This window comes from Malaclemys terrapin, chromosome 11 (assembly GCF_027887155.1).
Source record: "Malaclemys terrapin pileata isolate rMalTer1 chromosome 11, rMalTer1.hap1, whole genome shotgun sequence".
Lineage (NCBI taxonomy): Eukaryota > Metazoa > Chordata > Testudines > Emydidae > Malaclemys > Malaclemys terrapin.
In genome coordinates, this window is record NC_071515.1 from 53,061,042 (window position 1) to 53,079,327 (window position 18,286).

Below are 18,286 nucleotides of genomic sequence, written 5' to 3' on the forward strand. Positions count from 1 at the left end.
TCACTCCCTTTTTACTCTTGAGCTCACAATTAGGGTAAATTTGGAGGTCCACTTATCACAACACGAGGCAACTGCAGTATCCACTGGTATCAGGGAAGCCCAGCAACTTTTAAATCAGTGGTGCCAGCTGAGCAGGCTTTGAAGTCTGCAGAGACGGGGAACCCTGATTGAAATTCACTCCTGTCCAGCATGAGCACAAGACCTGTGAACCACTCAAGTCCCACTTAAACCCGACTCCTCCAAATACCTGAATCCTTACCTAGATGTTTTGGAGCGTTTGGTGGTTTGGGTAGTACTGTAAGAAAAAAAAATGGCAATGGGGCTGTGAGAGGGAGTGGAGTAGAGCCATAAGATATGACAGACAAAAGGTGTAGAGACAGTGAGGGGGAAGAGATTATATACTGTATCTCAGAGCTGCGTGAATACTGGATTTTTCTGTTTGCTGGCAAATTCTGAAAAACAGAAAAAATATGACTTCAGATTGAACTGAAAACAAAATTTTTCAAAACTTTCAGCAAATAAAGAAGTAAAAATGTTCTGATTTAAGAGTTTGAATTTTTAAAAATAAAATTGAAGGAAATTTCAAAATGAAAAGTTGTTTAGAAGTGAAACGTCAATATGTTTCATTCTGATATTTTTCTGAATTTTTTTTGGCGGGGGGGAGGTTTGACACAAACAGTTTTTGCAAATTCATGTAGGTTTTGCCAATGTTTTAGTGTCACTGAATCTGCTTTTCTCTGAAAAGTTTTGGCGGAAACATTTCTCCCAGCTGTGCTGTCTATATCTATGTGATAGGTATAGCTTGGAAAGGCCGAGGACTGAAAGCCAGCAACTCTCTTCCCCAAACCTAATTAATCAGTTAATGTCTGCAAAATGATTTCAAGATGTATGTTATGAGCTGTAATTATAACTGTATTGAATTTCAAAGTGTTAAACCAATCATAAACATGTCTACCTTTTCCAAAGGTGATAAGGTTTTGTTTTCCTTTTTCTCTAGTACAAGTATAAAGAATCATATGAGAAAGAAAAAGGCAAACACGTTGGATTCCGTAGCCTGCAGGATGATCCTAAACTGGTTCACTACATGAATGTGGCCAAAATGCAGTCAGAACGCGAGTACAAGAAGGGTTATGAGAGCAGCAAGACAAAGTATCATACACCCCTAGATATGTTCAGTGTGACAGCTGCTAAGAAAGCCCAGGAAGCAGTTACAAATACCAACTACAAACAGCTACTACACAACTATACGCTCTTGCCGGATGCGATGAATGTGCAACTACCAAAACATATGATGCAGATTCAGAGTGATGTATGTAACTTAACTTTACTTGGTTATACTATTTTGCCAAAAGAGTTGAGGCTAATTAATAGCCAGTGGCAGATTAAGGCAGGATGGAACAAACAGGTGTTCGTTTGGGGGCACTAAGTTTTCCAAAGAGTTATAGTGATTATATATAGTGGATTCCAGGATACTCCCTGAACAAACAAACTCTAGCTCCAAACATTAAATTACTTCCCCGCCAAGGAACATATTTTCTGATCATAAGTACATTTCTGTGGTTGGTGTTATTACTTTCTAATTGTATTGTGATATTACTGTTTATTATTTGTATTGTGGTAGCATCTAAGTTTTATCTATATATACCTATATATAATATCTCTGTGTAGCTTAGAGTCCAATTTTTTGTTTCCTCCCTTCCCCCTCACTCCCCAGTATCTTCTAAGGATTTCATAAATAGATCACTGGAAGGATCTATTTTGTTGAAGGATCCTTTACATTTTGTGCCTCATCTCCATTTCTCCCCCATAAAATACATACAATAGCTTTATTCTTCACATCCTCATACTGTTTTAGGGCAGGTCCTGAAGTCCATTAAAGCTGATGAAAATGTTGTCTATCAGGCCCTAAAGAAGAAATTGCTGAAGAGAGAGAATTGTTGAGAGTAAATTAATTAAGAGTGTCAATAAGACATTTATTCTAAAAAAAATGATTATGCTTCCTCTCAGTTTTCCTACTTTATCCATCAAATTTTCCCCTCGAATGGGTGCATTTAGCTTCCAATGGGAGTTCTGAACATGAATCATAGAGAAGAATTTAGCCCTATATTTTGAATGATCTTTAATTGCATCCTATATCTTTGAAAACCACAAGTGAGCACTGATCAATTTTGCTCATATTTTTCTTTCAACAATGACCAGGAAAAATTCAAAGGCTTAATTTCTTTTTGTGTGTGGAAATTCTGATTGCTCTTACCCCCTTTAACTTCTCTGTTTATTTTGTAAAAAGAGTCTTTACAAAACAGACTTCAATAACTGGCTAAGAGGAGTTGGTTGGATGCCAATTCAGTCTTTGGATGTGGAGAAGGTCAAGAAGGCTACAGAGATTCTCAGTGAACAGAAATATCGCCAGCACCCAGACAAGCTAAAATATTCCATTACAACTGATGCAATGGAGCAGGTGCTAGCTAAACAGAATGCGCAGACCATGAATAAGGTGAGAGTTTGCTCAGAGGAACCTGGGTTTCTATATCAATGCCTCAGTCCTGCAACGTAAAGCGCACTGAAGTCACTGGGGTTCCATATAGGTGCATCGGTTTGCCGGGATGCATCACTTTGTAGGACGGGGGCCTCAGACATTATGGAAACACCATAGTTAAAGGTGTGCTGCAATTTACATTAAGAGCAAGATTATAGCTCTATGTTCTGTTTGGATTTTATTGTGTATCCTCCCCATATGTACAGAATTGTCATTCTTTGTGTGTGTGGGAAATACTATTAGTAATGAGTGAACTGCAAAAACTTTGGAATTCTGATTTAGTTTGGATAAGCACTCCCTGAAATGAGGATTCTTCTCTGAAGCTCATCCAAAGCGTTTGGGACACAACCAGTGGGTCATGGAATGTGTACCTGAGCGCACAGAATAGGGAAAAACAATATGTACATTGAAAATCTGCAGTTACAGTCTGTTGCTTATGATAATATAGTTTGCATAATTTATCATAGAAAGTACAAAAGAAAGATGAGGGAAATTGTCACTGCGCTATAGATAGTTTTTTGTATAGGTTATTTGTAATACTTATGAAGTTTTGTGCTGCAGAGTCTTATTTAGCACACATGAGTCAAATGAAAAGAATCTCTTGTTTTATAATGAATTGCAATGTCTTTTTTGATATTAAATATCACTTTGGAATTGCAGAGGCTCTACACTGATAAATGGAACAAAGAGAAGACAAGCATTCATGTTATGCCGGACACTCCAGAAATTCTGCAATCGAGGGTGAACCAGCTCACCATGAGTGATGTAAGCTGTCATAATCAAGCAGGACATTCAGTGTCAGTTAAAAATGCACTCCTAAAGTGGTGCCCTTTTAGTTCTCATTTTAAAATATTTAAATACCGATGCAGGGCTATTAACATTTCCACCTTCATAACAAAAACTTTGTTCCCTTTTATGTTTTGGATTAGAAATTATACAGGGCTGGCTGGGAGGAAGAGAAGAAGAAGGGTTACGACATGCAGTCAGATGCTATCCCAATAAGGGCAGCCAAGGCCTCCAGAGACATCGCAAGTGATGTAAGTTCTATTTTTAGATTTGCACTCAGGTAAAATTATGAAAGGGGTGTAAACTAAGAGGAATTCAGGCTACTTCATGTATAAAACAAGTCAAATTTGGGCTGATTCCAACCCTAGAGGATATCTACTTCACAACTGGTTTTTGAAGCCTCCTGGACAATCTAGGTTTGAATGACATGCTTGGTGTGGTAAATCTTGGAACAGTTCTTGTTCTGAATATTTATTTCACAAGCCTCCAGTGGATCCTCTGCATATTCTGTACCCCTTGATCATTCTTGGCTTGATCCTGCAAAGTGCTGAGCACCGTAGCCCCATGAATTCAATGGGTTACTTATATGCTTAAACATATGCTTAAGAGCTTTGGTGGATCAGGGTTGTGGTGTTCAAAATTTTGCAGGGTTGAGCCCTCTGTGATAGAGCAAACCAAATGTTTTATACCTTTTTTTAAAAAAATGCATACTTAATAATGCATTCTTCTGTATTGAATTTACCCTGATATGTTTATTTTCTGCTTGCAGTACAAATACAAACTAGCCTATGAACAGGCAAGAGGAAAGCATATTGGGTTCCGTAGCCTTGAAGATGATCCCAAGCTGGTGCACTTCATGAAGGTGGCTAAGATGCAGTCTGAGCGTGAATACAAAGAGGAATATGAGAAGTCAAAGACGAGATTCCACACCCCAGCTGATATGTTCAGTGTAGTGGCAGCCAAGAAAGCACAGGAAGTGGCTACCAATACAAACTACAAGCATCTGCTCCACCATTACAATGTTTTGCCTGATGCTATGAATCTTGAATTAGCCAAAAACATGATGCAGATACGGAGCGACGTAAGTGAAAGACTACAACCTTTGTGTTACCAATTAAGTGATATTTAGTTTATGAATAAATACCATAGCTTAAATCCTAGAGTTTTATAGATGAACTAGTGCAATTGTATATCAACATGTAGCAAGTATAAAAGAGCATTCCATCAGTAATATGCACATTGTATTTCTTAGAATAATCTGAAATATTAAACTAAACTAGTTTATAAAGAATTTAGATGGAATCAGATGGCAAGTTTGCCCACTTTGTTTATATGCTTGTCACATGTGTTTATAGCTTACAGGTCCCATTTGACTCAAGGAGTAATACTTGTGTGCAGCCCAAGCCAAGGAAAGCTTCACTAACAGAATCATCAGATATTTTCCAAGAAATTATCCTTTCATAATTAGGGGAACCAAAGTTGGGCCCTATTGTGTCTCAGAAGGATGTTTCCAATGTATAGTGTTACTTAGGGATACTTCCGAGGTGATGGAGCTTACACACTGTTTCTCAAGGCTTTGCCTAAAGACACAATCTAGTTCCTTTCATTGAGAGGGGCTGATCCTGCAGCCCCATTTGTGTATGCTGTAGCTTCACAGAAGTAATTGGGATTGGAATTGTATATGGAATGTGTAGGAATATAGGCCCACATTAGATCTGGGCGAACTATGGTTTCAATTTGAGTTGGGATATTAATGTGAACAAGAGGCCCAAAGCATGGAATAAAAAAGAATGAAACCATAAGGAAAATTAGTTGTTGTGTTAAACTTGTAGTGACCCTTCAAACGACCAGTGTTATCTTATTCAAGGATTGGGCTAAAGTAATAGAAATAAAACATGGTTATTGGGTTTCGTGTGCAGTAAACAATTGGCTGTATGAAAAAAATGCCTTCATCTGACCTTAGCTAAGGTCTGATAATTGGCAATGACATCACTTGCTTGTTAAAAGGGTATAAAAAAGTAAACTCTTAAAGAGTACATTGCTAATATCTGCCTGACCAAGCTGAAGTTGACCATATGAATCTGAACATCCTTTGCTTTAGCCCGTTTGTAAGTATCTTGATCAAATGCTTATAAATGTTTTGTTACTGTTTGGATGTAGTAAATTGCTTATTAGTTAAGCTTTTAGGCAAGTTTAGGGCAATTGTATAAATACCATTTGGCGTTTGGATTTAATAAATGAATTTATGGTTAAATTAGACTGTTGTGGCAGTACCCTTCATAAATAATAATAATTCCAATAGAATGCAAGAATGGGCCTTAATAAAACACACAGAACTGCTGTAAAAGGATGTAAACTTTGGATACACAAAAATGATTCCATTGTATTCATTTAAATGTACATATGTTCAAAAACTCAAAGAAACACTAAACTTATTAAACAAGTAGAAGCGGACTCAGAATTTTTCATGCATCAGGCTGATTTATTTCCTTCTCCTTACAGAATCAATACAAAGCTGACTATGATGAATTCATGAAGGGTGTGGGATGGATGCCAGTAGGCTCTCTGGAAGCTGAGAAGAATAAGAAAGCTATGGAAATTATAAGTGAGAAGAAATATCGCCAGCACCCAGACAAACTGAAGTATTCCAGTCTGATGGACTCTATGAACATGGTTCTAGCTACAAATAATGCTAAAATCATGGACAAAGTATGAAAATATTTTGTCACAATTCAGTTATGCATGCAGTGATAAAAGACAAATTGGAGAGTCGTGTGAGCATTTCTTTTTGAAATGATCAGTTCTGGCCACAGATGAATATGTTGGATTCTCATTAACTTTATCCCCACAGGCCTTGACACAACCAAGGAAAAAGCTGGCCACAATATACTAAGAAATTCAGAAGGGAGCAGATCTGAGGATTCCTTTTTGTTAGCAAACCATGCTCACTGCAAGAGGACAAGTCAAATTTTCAAAAGCGCCAAAATGTCTTAGGAGCCCAAGTCCCAGTTCCAAAAGTACCTACATCAGTTTTGAAAATGAGACTTAGGCTCCTGAGTCACTTTGACAGTTCTGAATATTTTACCTGAATTATGTTACTGTGATCAGAAGCCACTGTGTAATATGAATGTACTTTGTAGTTACACTTTAACTTTTCATTGCTGATTCGCCCACTGAGCTGCCATCATCCATTTAATAGAAATCAGCTCAGTACTAGAATGCACTGTAACAGCGACAAAATTAAATGGATCCTGGATCCACCAGTGTTTTAGGCCATCACACAGGCTCTTAAGCCCAGTTCCCTAAGATGAGCTCTTATCTACCTACTACTGAGATCCTGCCATTACTCTTAAGCTAGACAGCCAAGTCAGCCTGCCTCCTGAAGGCAGACAGCTGACAGCAATGAGCTGCGTGCAGAGCTATTGCATAATACTGAATAGTTCTTTCTCTGGGTACAGAACCCGAGGATTCTGCTAGATTCTGTCACTAGATATGTTTGAACACATTTAGGAAGTTAATCCTTCCTAGATGCACTAGGTATGGTTAGTAACCGTCAAGCAGGTATGTACTATGGGACTGATTCTTCTCTTCACTTATATCCCAGTATAACTCCATTGACTCTAATGGAATTATTCTTGATTCACAATGTTGTAAGTGAGAAGAGCATCAGGTGTGTTTGGGGCATTTTTTTAGCATGTCAGCAAACTTTGTCAGGTCCCATCACACAGGAGAGTTTATAATCCTGTAGTGTTAGGAAACCTTAAGGCTAGGTCTACACTACGGGGGGGATCGACCTAAGATACGCAACTTCAGCTACGTGAATAGCGGAGCTGAAGTTGCGTATTTTAGGTCGACTTACCTGGCTGTGAGGACAGCGGCAAGTCGACCGCTGCTGCGCTGCTGTCGACTCCGCTTCTGCCTCTTGCCGCGGTGGATTTCCGGAATCGACGGCAGAGCCATCGGGGATCGATTTTATCGCATCTTCACTAGACGCGATAAGTTGATCCCCAATAGATCGATTGCTACCCCGGCGGGTAGTGAAGACGTGCCCTCAGACTCAAATTTCCCATGTTTTGCTTTATCCTGCAGAGAGAAAGTAACTAGACAGCTGCATTTTCAAAATAATTAAAAAGAAGTAATATTTTAAATTAAAGGCCAAGTTCTGTCCTTGGATTCATACACTGTGATGTACATGCAATCTGGGGACCTATTTGGCCCTTATAAAAAAATAACTGTGATAATAATGTGCTATATTTTATTTCTTTGTTGACATCTTTTTTTATTCGCCCTTCCAGCACCTGTACACACAAGCATGGGAAGCAGACAAGACAAAAGTTCACATCATGCCAGATATTCCAGAGATTGCTTTGGCAAAAGCAAATGCATATAACATAAGTGACGTAAGTACTGCTACTCAGACTGATTAGTTGGCACTATCTTTCAGTTATCTAGTATTAGGAATAATTAAAATGACAGTACTGTAGAATCTCATTTATTTACCCTTCACTAATCCATAGTAATTTGCACTCAGCAAAGATTTCATAGCAGAAACTGTAATGAGTTGCCACAGTAAAAAACAAAATATACTGCAGAATATTTATGGGTACATTATGAAAATATTAACATAAATAATTAAAACGGGATTTGTAATTGTTAAAATAATAGTTTGGGTATCTTTGAGTTTTTTATTTGTTGTTTTTCCTCCCTAATTTATAAAATTTAGTCCATAATCCACAACAGTCTCCATTTTTCATGCAAATTAGTGTGCCTCTGCTGTATGTAATACACAACATGGGCCAGTTTCAACTTCTGATATCTAAATTTCACTGCTAAAATCTGCACATGTAAAATGAGGAATGGCATGTATAGATACCATCTTGCAATGCTGTATCCATCTGTTGTCTCTTGCTTTATACTTCGATTGTAAGCTTTTTGGGCAAGGGCCGTCTGTTTGTTCTGTGTTTGCACAGCATCTGGCACAAGGGGATCCTGGTTCATTACTGGGGCTCCCAGGCAGTATGGTAATCTAAATAAATAAATAATGTACCCAAAAGTAGATATTTTTTTATTGCATTTTTGAAATGGTGGCCCCTTCCTTATGGATACAATTTGTGCCTTCTAAATTTTCACCAATATTTTTGCACTTGAAGAAACAAATCAGGGTCTTTTGCCCTTCTAGTTACCTAGCTGCAGGTGCAAATCAGATAGTTAGAGATGCAAATATTTTGTGCTTAATTTTGAAATATTGCCCCGTGGTGTGCCTGAATGCCTTAAGACACTTGTATGAGTGTTAAATATATGAGGACAGAGCAGTGCTACTGAAAAGTTCTTGTTTCAAATGATCACATATATGGCATAGTTTATTCTGTTTTTAATATGCATTAGTGCATTTTAAAAAAGGAATATTCTCTCTTTTTTTTTTCAATTTACAGAAAATGTACAAGCATTCCTTGGAAGAGTCTAAAAGGAAAGGGTATGACCTCAGAGCTGATGCTATCTCCATTAAAGCTGCCAAAGCTTCCAGAGACATTGCTAGTGATGTGAGTTTTTAAAAGAGGAAACTATCTATTGTCAAATATTATGAAGCATTCATTTATCGACTTGATTCCATTTTGGATGCTTTTATTTTCGATATTGTTTATAAATGTGTTTAATAAGTATAGCTTTTGTGACATTATATTGGCTCACAGTGATCAAAGAGCAATTACTTCATTAGGAAGATAGGGAGATACATAAGGAGCCATTCTAGAATGGCGCTCATTTAGAAAACCAATTTTACCTGTATAGTACGAGTCGTTTGTCAAAGTGACTTTGCTGGAGCACTTATATATATATATATATATATATATATATATATATAGTAGCTGTATGCTTTAGTTTAGATATATACGTGTTACTCCTTAATTGCTGCATTATGGAGTTCAGATGTTAACCTCACCAATATTTGAATGGAACAAAGGGCACTTTGTAATAAATTATGTTTGCTGCTAATACTGCAATGGTAGGACCTGATTACTCAGCTTGTCTCTGTTTAGGTGACATTTGCACTGAAGTCAGGGGGGCAAATCCTGCAGAGAAAACCAGTACAGAGTTTCACTGTGCAAAGGTGGGATGGGAGAACAGAACTCAGGGTCCACACTGAGGTTCCCTGAATACCAGTGTTCAGGCTTTGGGTGTAGCAAGGACAAAACTAGCCTATGGAAGGGGAAGGCTGAAGGAGCTGATGCTGTGTTGATCCTCAAGATCTTCCCCACAGCAGCCTCAGAGTTACAATAGACACTGCAGAGTGGATCTGCAGCTGCTTCATAGCCTGGGAGAAGGTTTCCTCCCTCCCAAGCCCTCTCCAAGGAGCTCAGTAGTGCAGATCAGAGCCAAATAGTGGGTCTGTGCACTCTGCCAACCAGGATTTAGGCCAATGGGAGTGTTGCTTGAGTATGGACTTAGTTCGGGTTTAAGGTTTTAATCCATTACACTGTTATTAAGAAAACAAAACTCAGAAACTGTGGGAAGCAGCTTCTAAGTTTAAAAACAATTGTTCAGTCTTAGAACTAAACATAACCACAGAGGTCATTTGATCTTCAAACTTGGGCCAAACTCCAGACCTGAGCTCAAAGTGTTAGTAAAATAAAATCCAAACATTTTTCAAAGGGATGCCTCCTGCAAATTGGGCCTTCCTTAATTTCTTATCAGTCTCTCAATCTTCTCAAAGTATGTGATGCCATGACAGTGAGATTCAATAACAGCTGCTCTCAGAGGCTACATGAGGCACTGCAAGGAGCATGGCATTATGAAGAAACTTTCCTTTTCATGAAAAAGATTTTTAGGACAATTCTTTTAAAAATGTCCCTCATAAAGCTCAAAGAGGTAGGACCCCTGAGTTTTTTCAAGGGTTAGCATCAGGTTAAGTAGAAAGAGCTACTGGTGCTGTGTTTGCCACAGTGATTTTTAAATAGCGTATTTCTAATGGACATGGATTTTTCTCAGAGGAAAGGTTGCTTAATTGTTTTCTCAATTTGATTTGTTATAGGCAAGGTGGTTTTAAGGCCTTTTGTTCTGTTTTCTTCACAGTACAAATACAAATTAGGTTATGAAATGGATAAGGGGAAACTTGTAGGCTTCCGCAGCCTCCAGGATGATCCCAAACTAGTCCATTTTATGCAAGTGGCTAAGATGCAGTCTGGTCGTGAGTACAGGAAAGCCTATGAGACCAGCAAGACCAGTTACCATACACCTGCTGATACATTAAGTATCAGGGCAGCGAAGGAGGCACAAGGTAATATAACCAACACTAACTACAAACACCTGCTGCACAAATATATCCTCCTACCAGATGCAGTTAATGTGGAACTGACCAGAAACATGAATCGGATTCAGAGTAATGTAAGTTACTGTTTTTTGTTCTGATTTGGCCACTGCCTATACTACTTTTTCAGTTGTGTATGAAGATTTTTTTTTTCAACAAGAGAATTTTTCAGTTGCTGAAGTTTGTAAAATGTGTTTTTCCTTTTTGTCTTCTGTTTTACAGAATAAGTACAAAGAGGACTACAATGAATGGTACAAAGGACTTGGTTGGAGCCCTGCTGGTTCTCTGGACGTGGAGAAATCTAAGAAAGCCACAGAAATTGCAAGTGACAGGAATTACCGCCAGCACCCAAGCCTTTTCCCCTTCACAAAACAGAGTGACTCCATGGACATGGTACTAGCAAAACACAATGCAGATGTGATGAATCAGGTGAGTGGATACAGTGAAAATTGTGTATGTAAACTATCACTGTGTAATTCAGTATCACTGCCTTTCTCCAACATTGCTTAAAACACATGCTTCCCTGGCAAACTTGCTTTGCCAGGATAATTAATTTCTTTTTAAGGTGTGAGAGAACCAACCATTTACAGATTTCTTTTACCAGATTCAAGCACCCAATTACTGGCTAAATAGTTTCTTCTCCCATTTTTCTCAGGGTTAGATCATGCCATTGTTACTTGTACAGTCTCATTTATTCTCATTGGCATGATATAAATGTTAATTTCTAATTCTGGGGTGTGGGAGGGGAACTATAAGCTTCCATAACAGCATTCAGAAGTCTAGTCAGTACAGGTCTCTTCCTGCCCTCTTTACTAAGGAGAAACACTGGCTTTAAACAAATGACTGTGGAACAGACTGATAGTCATTGCTAGAAATGCTCATTAAGGGCCTGATGAATTGACCTCAGTGGGAGCAAGATAGGATCCTAATTCACTTGAATCATGGATTAAGTCAGTAAAAATAAATACAATCAGCAACTCTCTCTCTCTCTCTCTCTCTCTCTCTCTCTCTCTGTCCATAAACAAAGCACACACAGAGAGATCTATCTATCATTCATATTAGCATATCTGGTACTCTTTTTTTTTTTTTTTTTTTTTTCCCTGTAGCATATGTACACTCAAGCTTGGGAGAAGGATAAACTTCAGCTTCATGTGATGCCAGATACACCTGATATTCTACAGGCCAGACAGAACATGGCAAATTACAGTCAGGTAAAGAGTTTTAAAATACTTTAGACTGTAGTTCATTTTTGAATATATTAGTTCTGTTTTCCTCAGTGAAAGGTGTCCTGTTATTTAAGAGTAAATATTTGTTATGAACTAGAGGGAAATGAAAAATAGATGGGACTTCAACTCCTATGTCACTTAGGAGCTTCTGAAAATTTAATCCTAAACTCTTGCTAAACATAAATATTAGCCCTGTTCAGCAAGGTGAACTCAGAAAAAGGCTTAGTGCATTCTTTATACCTCCCACAGAGATGTACAGGGTCCTTCATGGCCTCAGTCAGAGTAGGTTACAAATTCCTTGTTATAAAATTCCAGACCCACTATGTGCAGGTTTCTCAACCAATCATCATGGACCCACTGGGCACTGTGATGTCCTGTCGCTTTAAATTTTGAGCACTCCTCTGTGCAAAAATTCACCTTCATGTTGATTTCAGTTTTGGTGCCAGCACAATGAAGACGCCACAGCAAACAGCTGTGTTTCCATCAGCTCCCTTGGTGTCTGTTTGTCTGTCTCCCTCTCTGCTGGGTTCAAATATAACATACTGGCAATGAGGAATTTATATTTAACGAATAGCCTCTGTTCCCACTGCCTGAAGAGAAGAAATAGCAGATAATAATATGTATAAAAGGGGGAAAGTTCACCTCTAGACACCAGGTGACAGACTGCTGCTTTTTGCTGCTGGGACAGTGTGAGCCAGCTAGCTAGAGAGAGGAAAGTAGGCAAATAAAGATAGAACAAAGGATCTGGGTCGCAGTTACTGCTGGAGCTGTCCAAACAGAACAGTGAGGGGAATGTAAGCAGCCATCTTGGCTGACTACTGGAAGAAGGCAGCATGTGAGATAGCTTTAGCCTTCACTGAGAGTCTTCAGCCAGCAGGGGAGCTGAAAGGAAGAATTCTGCATTCTACAGTATAAGCACACAGCCAGCAAAGGGAAATCAAGGGCAGATAGTGCACAGTTTAAAAAAGGGGGAATTTCACTGTGGCAGAGATGATGTCCAGGAGGCATGAAGTGCAACAGCAGAGCAGAGTAAAATGGCAACTTTTCTGGGCAATGTTGATGAGTCTGATGAAAACCACAAATCATGAATGTACCTTGAATGTTTTGAGCATTTATTGCTTGCAACACCATTCCAGATAGACAAATGGTTTCAGACTTACTGACAGTGATGGGTCCAAAGTCATATAGACTGCTGCATGACCTGTTGTGTCCAACTGTGCCTGGAACTTCCACATATGCTGCAATTACTGCAGCAATGCAGGAACACTTTTCTCCTATCCCGTTGATGATAGCGGAATAATACCAGTTCCATCAGTGACATCAGGAAAGTGGAGAATTGGGAGCACAGTTTGTTGCTGCTCTAAGGAAGTTGTTAGAGTATTGTCAGTTTGATGCCCTGTGTAACCAGTTTGTCTCTGGATTATGTAATGACGAGGTCCAGAAAAAGTTAGTGTCTGGGTCAGTGCTTACCTTCAAGATGGCTGTTGAAGTAGCTATTGTCATGGAAACTGCAGAGAAGGATTCTCTGAACTTTAATGTGAACCAAGATGATCACATCCTGCATTGGCGAGACAAAGGACCATGGGAACATAAGAAATTTCCATGTGGCCATTGTGCACAAACTACGCATGCTGAGAAGGATTGCTGGACATGCCAGGTTACCTGCAGGAAGTGCCAGAAGAAAGGACAAATTGCCATGGCCTGTTGCACAGTTCAATGACTAGCAATCCAGAGTAACCATCGATCTAAGAAGACATCTATAAAGATTGAACTTCAGAAAGAACCGAAGTCGGAAATTCATGATGTGGATAAAGAAAAGAGTTCTAGTGACACTGATCAAGACCTAGCCCTACACATGTTATCAGAAGTTGGAGTAAAAAATGGCATCTTGGTTACTCCCTTGATTGAAGGTTTTCCTGCAAGAATGGAACTTGATACTGGAGCTGCCATCTCACTGATTTCTGCATCTACCTATCACCAGATATTGTCACAAGCGCCTCTGGAAGAAACCTCCATGATTTTGAAGTATTATTTTGGAGAAAAGTTAGTAACAGAAGGGATATTCCGGGTGCCTGTTCAACTAGATGGACAATCAGTTGTTTTACTCTTGTATGTAATCAAAGGAAAGTTATCACCATTATTTGGCAGATCTTGGCTTGAGACGCTTAAGGAGAATTGGACTGAGATCATGGTGACCATGAAAGCACCTCAAAGTCTTCAAGAAATACTGGACAGACACTCCAAAGTCTTTGAACAAGAACTTGGACAGATAAGCAATGTGTCAGTGAAGCTCATTATTAAGTCTGATAGACAGCCAAAATATTGCAAGCCCAGAGTTGTGCCTTCTACTCTGAAGCCTCTAGTAGAAGCTGATATGGACCATTTAGTGAACACTGGAGTCTTATCACAGATTTCACATGGTGAGTTGGCTACACCCATCATACAAGTAATCAAGAAGGATGGCTCATTTCCAGATTTGTGGCGTTTGTGATGCTGAATCCAGTTTCATGTTTAGACCAGTAATCCACTAACTCGTATTGAAGATTTGTTTGCTACTCTTAGTGAAGAACTGTGTTTCAGTAAATTGGATTTGCTCAATGCATACCTACAAATAGAGATTGATCCCACATCTCACAAATATCTCACAATCAACATGCAAAAAGGCTTATTTTGTTGTAACAGGTTGCCTTTCAGTATCACATAGGCACTTGTCCTGTCCCAGAAAGCTATGGATGAGATTCTGAAGGGACTGAACAAAGTTCAGTGCTACTTGGATGACATCCTTGTTACATGAAAGGATCCAGAGGAAAGGATCCATCTTCAAAATTTGGATGTTGTCTTGCAGTGTTTGGAAGGCCATGGACTGAGAGTATGTCAAGACAAATGTGAGTTTTCAAATCTTCAGTTGAATACCTTGCACATGCAATTGATACCACAGGCTTAAGGAATCACCAGAGAAAGAGAAGGTGGTTCTTCACGCACCATTCCAGAGAATGTGTCAGTTACATTCATTCTTAGGGCTGCTTAACTACTAATCTGCCTAATCTGGTGACAGTATTGGCACCTTTACATGAAGTGTTACAAGCAAAGAAAAAATGGAAGTAGACTCTGTGTGTGTGTGTGTGTGTGTGTGTGTGTGTGTGTGTGTGTGTGTTTAAGGAAGCTAAGAAACTTGACATCAGCCAAAGTTCTTATTCACTTTGATGCCTCACTACTATTGCAATTGGCTTGTAATGCTTCACCATCTGAGTGTATGAGCTCTTTCCCCATATTTTTCCTGATGGCATGGAGAAAACAATTGCCTTTGCTTCACGAATGCTTACTATGCTTGAGAAGAATTATGTACAAATAGAGCAAGAAGCTCTAAGCATTATCTTCAGAATTTGGAAGTTCCATATCTATCTGTATGGTAGATATTTTACCTTGCTGATGGATCATCTCCTGTCACTTTCAATTTTTGCACCTAAACCTGGAATTCCATCATTAATTGCTGCTCGGATGCAATGGTGGTCATTGCTACTTTCAGCTCATTCCTATACTATTCAGTTCTGTAAAGGGACTCAACATGGCAATGCTGATGGGCTACCATGCCCAAGCTCCCATTAGCCCAAAGAAATGTCAGATGAAATGTTTTATCTCAATTTGATGGAGAGGTTACCCGTCACTAGCACTGACATCAACATAAAAACCGCTAAGGATGATGTGCTTTCTCTTGTGAAGAGAATGGTATTACAAGGTACAGTGTTAGATCATAAGAATCCCCAGTTTACGTCACATCAGTGTGTTTTATATCTGAATCACAATTGCATCTTATGCAGAATAAGAGTGATCATTCCGGAATTCGGAATCCGGAATTTCACTCTCTGGTTTTTGTGATGGTTGTTTTGGCATTGTGTGAGTGAAGGCCATAGGCTGGAGTCCTGTTTGATGACAAAGACATTGAGAGGAAAGAGAAGTGCTATAGTATGTGTCAGTAAATTCAGCATGATCCTGGCCCAGCTCATTTACACCTTTGGTTGGGGCCTCAGACTCCTTGGACACACATTTGCATGGACTTTGCCAGACCTTTAGTCGTAATCAGTGTGTATTCAAAGTGGCCAGAGATTTTAGAATGATTTCTACTACAGCTACCAAACCCATTGGACATCTCTGGATGTTTAGCCAATTTGGCTTACTAGAAGTGTTGGTGAGTGACAACAGACTTCAATTTTGCTCTGAAGAATTTCAGAGGTTCCTAGCGTCAAATGGAATTCAGCACATATATGTTCTGCTCCATACCATCCTGCTACAAATGGACTTGCAGAATGCTTTTACAGTCATGTGAGGCCTGCTTAAGAACTAACAAGTCTATTTTGAGTCGTCAGCAGAAACTGGATAATTTCTTGCTTGTCTACAGGAACACAACACGTGTTACTACCCAGGAGTCATCTGCAACTCTTCTCTTGAAGTGATCTTTGTGTACCTGTTGGGACCTGCTACATCCTGATGTTGCCTCCTCTGTAGCCAAATCCCATTCTATGCAAATTGATTAATGATGTGAGACTCATCATCATCTTTTTTTTTCAAGTAGGAGACTCAGTGTAGACTCGCAATTACAGTTGTGGAGTGAAACGGGTACCTGGTGAACTTGTAAAATGCACAGGACTTGTTTTGTGTGTGGTAGAACTGGTGGTATTTTATGGAAATGACATATGGATCAGTTGCAGTCTTGACAAGTACTGGAGTTGGGAGATGTTCCAGTAGGACTTTCTGTTCCTCCTTTCAAACGTCCTTCCATTACAACTCCTAATGTCAACAGTTTGGTGGAAGAAACTTTGGTACCAGATCCAGTTGATTCCTTACCCCGAACTGTTTTGGCCACATCATTGTCACCATATTATTCCAGAGAGTGCGAAAACCAGTTGTATGCCTGAATGTATATATTGTTTAGCTAGTGAGTTGTTATTCCAGGGCAGAATAATCCCTTGCAATTTGAGAGTCTGTGGTAGTCCACCCGCACTATTTAGGTTATATAGTGTTTCATGATAGCCATGTAAATGATGATGTATATAAATTTGGGAAGTTTTTTAAAGTAGGGTGGAGAATGAGATGGTCTGCCTCTTTTAATGTTTAGCATTCCCAGTGCAAAGCCTCACCTTAGTGTTGGTTTCAGTTTTACTGCCAGAATAATAAAGTCTCCATAGCAGACAGCTGTGTTCTATCAGCTCCCTTTGTGTCTGTCTCTCTCCTTCTCTGCTGAGTCCAAATATAACAGGCACATAGAATATGAAGCATTTACAGTCATTTTCACCTTTCTTTCTGACTGTCTTTCTTAATTTTCCTTCTAAATATAGGAGTGACAGTCTGTGGTAGAGATTTTTCGTAAACTACTTAGTTTTTGCTTTCCGTGGATAGTTAGAGGCAGGTCTATTAACTCCAAGTGCCAAGTTTTTAAACTACATGTGCATAGTTCAACTGGATTGCATTTTTTAGAGCTACAGTACATCCTTATTAATAGGAAATTTGCAAATCCATACCCAATATTAGTAGTTCCTTCAGTTCCACTCCAGTGGCCAAACTTTCCAGCAAAGTATTAGTGAGTGAGGAAGGTTGAGCTGGTGTTCAGGGCATTAGACTAGAAGTTGGGAAGCCTGGGTTCAAATCTCTGCCTCACCACGGACTTTCTTTGTGGTTTTGGACATATGAATTAGCCTGTCCACCTCATTTCCCTCTATGTAAAATGGGGATAATAGCACTTTCCTATCTTACAGGGGTGTTGTGAAGATAAATACATTAAAGATTTTGAGGCATTATGGCACTAGGGACTATAGAAGTATGCAAAATAGAGAACCAAGTCTCACATTACTAAGGCTTCTTGGACCTGATCCTCAGCTGGTGCAAATCGGCATGTGTTCTCTGAGATGGAGCTCCACATGACAGTGGACATCAGCTGAGAATGTTGGCCCTGTTAGTTTTTACAAATTATTCAACAATATAGAACATACTTGTGTGTTATGAAGCATTAGCATAAATAATCAAAACTAAACTGAACAAAGGATATTTGGGGTGTCTCATCCTTGCTTTTGGACTGTTTCATTCTCAGGGTGCATCCAGTGTTGCTAGCCTCACAAAGAAAGTACTAACTGAACTCTGATTTTTAACCTGGTATGATAGATGGGGATCAAATTCTTTCCTGCTGTAATGCCATTTGCTTTGGTGGAGTGACAAAGGGAATGAATTCATCCCTAAATATTAATTATTCCTTATGTCAGAACAAGCATTGCAAACAGATTATTTGTAATCTAGTAAGCACTTGTGGAAAAAAACCTATAATGTGTTAAAGACACAATCCCTAATACTGCCCCTAAAGTGTCAAATCTTGAAGTTCTTACCCGAGGGTCTATTGTAGCCACAGCCTTGCATTAGACAGTGCAGATCACATTGCCGCAGTGAAAG

At 39.2% G+C, this 18,286-nt stretch overlaps 1 protein-coding gene across 19 annotated transcripts in view; it reads left to right on the plus strand.

Annotated features, from left to right (window-relative positions):
• NEB (nebulin) overlaps positions 1–18,286 on the plus strand; it is a 202,644-nt gene that overhangs the window by 42,849 nt on the left and 141,509 nt on the right. For all 19 annotated transcript variants that reach the window (XM_054044614.1, XM_054044625.1, XM_054044624.1 and 16 more), the window contains 11 exons: positions 998–1,309; positions 2,288–2,494; positions 3,197–3,301; positions 3,466–3,573; positions 4,092–4,403; positions 5,825–6,031; positions 7,618–7,722; positions 8,755–8,862; positions 10,391–10,702; positions 10,848–11,054; positions 11,732–11,836. In XM_054044614.1, the coding sequence (XP_053900589.1) occupies positions 998–1,309; positions 2,288–2,494; positions 3,197–3,301; positions 3,466–3,573; positions 4,092–4,403; positions 5,825–6,031; positions 7,618–7,722; positions 8,755–8,862; positions 10,391–10,702; positions 10,848–11,054; positions 11,732–11,836 (2,088 nt within the window). The remainder of the gene's footprint in view (positions 1–997; positions 1,310–2,287; positions 2,495–3,196; positions 3,302–3,465; positions 3,574–4,091; positions 4,404–5,824; positions 6,032–7,617; positions 7,723–8,754; positions 8,863–10,390; positions 10,703–10,847; positions 11,055–11,731; positions 11,837–18,286) is intronic.